Source organism: Dromiciops gliroides, chromosome X (assembly GCF_019393635.1).
Source record: "Dromiciops gliroides isolate mDroGli1 chromosome X, mDroGli1.pri, whole genome shotgun sequence".
NCBI classification, from domain to species: Eukaryota; Metazoa; Chordata; class Mammalia; order Microbiotheria; family Microbiotheriidae; genus Dromiciops; species Dromiciops gliroides.
In genome coordinates, this window is record NC_057867.1 from 84391015 (window position 1) to 84396063 (window position 5049).

The 5049-nt window shown below is 35.8% G+C and overlaps 1 protein-coding gene across 1 annotated transcript; it reads left to right on the top strand.

The window, feature by feature from the left end:
- Positions 1-4899, top strand: LOC122733316 (60S ribosomal protein L10). The gene is made up of 6 exons (XM_043973630.1): positions 1-69; positions 2017-2075; positions 2316-2423; positions 2794-2932; positions 3986-4148; positions 4660-4899. Exons 1-6 carry the CDS (start codon positions 47-49, stop codon positions 4813-4815), a joined length of 648 nt encoding a protein of 215 aa, XP_043829565.1. The 5' UTR covers positions 1-46; the 3' UTR covers positions 4816-4899.
- Positions 4900-5049: the final 150 nt, after the last annotated feature.

The following is a 5049-nucleotide window of genomic DNA, read 5'->3' on the forward strand; positions in this document are numbered from 1 at the left end:
ATTTAAGGACTGCGCAAGCGTTGAACTTTCTTTGTCTGCTGTAGCTATGGGCCGCCGCCCGGCTCGTTGGTAAGTGGTTTTTATTTTCGTCTTATTTTACATAAGAGTAATAGAAAACAGTTAAATTTTTTTGGTAATAATTCGTTTTTTGTGTTGTGTAAAGCTCTGTTACTATTTGAATTGGTATTGTATCGATTTAGTTTCTGTGGAGAAAATCTTCCATTTACCTCATGTAAATAGGAAGAAACGACGTTTCTTCCGTTTTTTTTCCTTTATTTTCCTTTTTTAATTTGTATTCGCTTCCTTCCCCTTTTATTGATTTGCAGTATACTTTGGGAGTAAATTTCGTGTTCTTTCAGAGTAGTTTCTGGGCAACGGTATTTTCCCAAACTTAAATTAGGGTTTGGGTTACCTAAAATAAAAAACATCTTTAACCTCAAGCGGTAGGTATAAGGAAGAAAGGCACGTATTTTAATTTTTTGAGATCTTTATCTTATTTGAAATAAATTAATCAATGAACATGCAAAACAGTAAGAAAAAAAATTTTCACTTCCTTATTTTCACCCAAAAACTTAATTTACAAAACCTATATAATTTCATACATTTAAAAAGCTGATAATACTTTGCCCCTTTTCTGTTAGCAAATATTAATGCTATAAAAACAGTTACAATTTGTTAAAATGGTATTGAAACTTAAGTTTCTTCTGCTAAAAAAATTCCTACAATATTTTAACCGTCTAGTGTTGACTGCTTAACTTAGGTTAAAACTATAATAACTTTAAAAGAACTGGACAATCACATAACAAGCCATTCTAGTAACTGCCCCCAAAAGGCTCAGATAGGGTTTTTCCTTCCTTTTTTTTTGTGGGGCAGTGAGGGTTAAGTGACTTGGCCCAGGGTCATACAGCTAAGTAAGTGTCAAGCATCTGAGTTCAGGTTTTAACTCCTGAATCCAGGGCTGGGGGGGGGGGGGGCTGGGCGTAGGGTTGGGTTTTTTTTTTAAGTGAGGCAATTGGGGTTAAGTGACTTGCCCAGAGTCACACAGCTAGTAAGTGTCAAGTGTCTGAGGCCAGATTTGAACTTAGGCTCTCCTGAATCCAGGGCCAGTGCTTTATCCATTGCTCCACCTAGCTGCCCCTATCCTAGCACTTTTAATCAAAAATTTTCTGCACCTATTGGTATCTCACATTAATTTCCTTATTCTATTAGAAAATAATTTCTCCTACCACACTTTAAATTCTATCAAAAGTTAATTAATTTTCTTAGGTATAACCAGTAACACATAAATGAGTCGCAGTTTTTTTGGGGGGGTGGGGAATGAGGGACTTGCCCTGGGTTACACAGCTAATAATTGTCAAGTGTTTGAGGCCATATTTGAACAGATCCAGGGCCAGTGCTTTATCCACTGGGCCACCTAGCTGCTCCAGTCATAAACATTTTTTTTTTTTTACATAAAATAAGTCAGAGGAAAGTTGTTCTGTCATGTCAAACACTTCAGGACACCATTTAGGATTTTCTTGGCAAAAATACTTAGTTTGCCATTTCCTTCTCCAGCTCATGTTACATAAAAGAAAACTGAGGCACACTGAGTTACCAACTTGCCAAGGATCACACAACTATTAACTTAAGACATGCAAGACTGTGGTCATCCTAAATCCAGACCCAATACTTTTATCTACTGTGTAACTGAACTTTCCTACAATGGGACACCAATAAGCATTTATATCATACCTTTTATATGCCCAAACTAAATTGCTTTTACTGATTTAGATACCATGACTACCTCTGCTTTACAACTGAGGAAACCCTGTGCCATACACTAGTAGTAGATATATGAGTAAATATGAACTCAAGGCTTCCTAACCTCAAGCCAGAGCTTTATCCTCTAAAAAAACCCTAGAAAATTAGGTAACTTCAATTGTAAGAATCTGTTTTAAGCAAATAATAAACAACTTCATAGTTTAGGTAGTTCACAAAATAACTGATACATCTTTTCTACTCTCTTCATCTCTTAAGCTACAGATACTGTAAGAACAAACCATATCCAAAATCACGTTTCTGCCGAGGTGTTCCTGGTAAGTACTAATTAGAAGGTATGCATAGAATTCTTACTTAAAACTTAATATGTAATATATAATGTTATTCAACACAAACATCTTTTTTCATTTAACTCAAACTTCCATGTCTATTAAACAGTGTTAAAAATTGACAAATCACCTATGCATTGGTCTTTGGAAAATGATAAACCCTTTTCCCGCCTCATGTCAGTCTATACTCAATTGAAACTAAAACCAGAAACACTTTCCTTTTTACAGATGCAAAAATACGAATTTTTGACCTAGGTCGAAAAAAGGCAAAAGTGGATGAGTTCCCACTCTGTGGTCATATGGTATCTGATGAATATGAACAACTTTCCTCTGAAGGTAAAAAACCAATCCAAACCTCATGTGGAGATTTGATCTTTCATACAACAACAAATTATCAATTTTATAGTTACATTAAGGATTTATGGATCTTTTCTGGCATTTTACAAAAAAAGTCATGCTAGAATAAGTCATCACACTTCTACTTTAAAGGAATAGAACAGATTTACTCTGAGATTTATAGTTTTATTTTTTTTTAAATGGGGCAATGAGGGTTAAGTGACTTGCCCAGGGTCACACACCTAGTAAGTGTCAAGTGTCTGAGGCCAGATTTGAACTCAGGTACTCCTGAATCCAAGGCCGGTGCTTTATCCACCGCACCACCTAGCTGATCCCATACTATTGAGTTCTAACAACCCTTTCTCTGTAGCTTTGGAGGCTGCACGAATCTGTGCCAATAAATATATGGTGAAGAGTTGTGGCAAAGATGGTTTCCATATCCGTGTTCGATTGCACCCATTCCATGTTATTCGAATCAACAAAATGTTGTCTTGTGCTGGTGCTGATAGGTAAGTTTCTTTTACTCAAAAGTAACTTAGACTGCATTTGGTGGAAGTAAGTTTCTAAACATTTTACAGTTTACCCAAAATGACCCTTGGATTGATAGGTCTAATGCTGCCCTACTCAATAATGGTGACTGGCAGATTATATGTTAGCCAAGTAGCTGAAGGGAGGATGAGGTGAGGAGAATTTGTATCCAAATCTCTAAAAATGAGGAGAAATTAATAAACTTAGAGGAGTTTATTGGGTTTATATAGTCTTTATAAAGTTAGCCCAAGTAACTTTAGTGGCTAATTATTTGTTATAAACTTAGGGAGAAATGTTAGTATTTCAGTGTATGTTAGGTGTAGAAAAACTTTAATAAAAAAATAAAAGTGTGCTTAAAAATTTATGATGTCAATAATTTGATTATTATCCCTAAATTGTTGGGAATATTATAACCTTGTTTTTGGAACATTTTATTCACATATTCAGGTTTTTGGTTTTGTTTTACAGATTTGACTAGTCTCCAGAAATTAAAAAAATTGTACCCAACAATTTTAAAATTTGTAGATATCTAAAAATAGTTTAAATTTATTTTGATCATTTTGTTCTTTTTGTGTTTTTTGATACTGGAAATTTTCTCTCATAACATATCTAGTATTAAAAGTATTTCAGGGAAGGATCCAACCATTCTGGAAAGCATTTTGAAACTTTCCCCAAAGGGCTGTAGAACTGTGCATATGGCCTTTCATCCAGCAGTACTACTGCTAGGCTTATAAGGCATCCCCCAAAAGAGAAAAAGACCTATTTGTACAAAAGTATTTCTAGCAGCTTTTTGTGGTGGTTAAGAATTGGAAATCCATCAACTTAGGAAATGTCTAAACAAGCTGTGGTATATAATGGTGATGGAATATTATTGTGCTCTAAGAAATGACAAGCAGGATGACTTCAGAAAGGCCTGGAAAGATGTGTATGAAATGGTGTATAGTGAAGTAAGCAGAACTAGAAGAATATTGTACACAGAGAAAGCAATATTGTCTGATGAAGAACTGGTAATGACTTTACTTTTCTATCTCCAGACTCCAAACAGGCATGCGGGGTGCCTTTGGGAAACCCCAGGGTACCGTTGCTCGTGTACATATAGGGCAGGTGATCATGTCTATTCGCACCAAAGTCCAAAACAAGGAGCACGTGATTGAGGCTTTGCGCAGGGCCAAGTTTAAGTTTCCTGGTCGCCAAAAGGTAAGAAATACTCATTATTTGGTTGAGGGATAAGTCCTTCCTTATTTAGGGAACCCCTTTTTAGGTTTTGTGCTCATTTCAGTAAGAGGTCTTCTGATAGTGGTTTTGGACAAACAAAAAAGTGTATATAATGCCTCTGTGGATGAGTAAATTTCCCCAATGTGAAGCTAGACAGTCACTGTTTATAGCATTTATATAATGCTTTAAGATTTACAAAATACTGTACATATATTATTTCGTTTGATCCTTATAACACTTCTGTGAGATATTTTTTTTTTACATATAAGGTATTTTATTCTGTTACATGTAAAGATAGTTCTCAACTTTTGTTTATACAAGCTTTACAATTTCAGATTTTTCTACCTCCCCCGTCCCCTAGACAGCAGGTAATCTGATGAGATAATTTTTTCTATCCTTTATCTGTACATCCTCAGAGACTTTGAAAAATACCTAGGCAAGAAAGTAGGATATTGCAGACAGATCTAGCTTGCCTCTCTTACACCCCTTGCAGATCCACATCTCAAAGAAGTGGGGCTTTACAAAATTTAATGCAGATGAATTTGAGGACATGGTAGCTGAAAAGCGTCTCATTCCTGATGGCTGTGGGGTCAAGTATATCCCCAACCGTGGTCCGCTGGACAAGTGGCGTGCATTTCACTCATCATAAAGGGGAAGGAATCTTATATTGCTTAAGCTGTTATCCTTGTTTATCCCCAGATCTTAGCCACAAATAAATCTGAAGTGCTGCTTGGCTGAGTTGTGGTGGATTTTTTGTTTGTTTGGGAGTATTGTTTTTCTTTTTGTGGAGGACTGGGAGGGAGTAAAAGACTTTGGGGAAGAAAATTAAATGAATCTTGGAAATTATGGTTATTTTAAAGAAGTAACAGAATAGGGGCAATGT

Coding starts and splice junctions, on each gene's coding strand:
- LOC122733316 (XM_043973630.1), top strand. CDS start 47: ATGGGCCGCCGCCCGGCTCGTTG. Junction 2,076..2,315: donor TTTCTGCCGAGGTGTTCCTG/GTAAGTACTAAT, acceptor TCCTTTTTACAG/ATGCAAAAATACGAATTTTT. Junction 2,424..2,793: donor TGAACAACTTTCCTCTGAAG/GTAAAAAACCAA, acceptor CTTTCTCTGTAG/CTTTGGAGGCTGCACGAATC.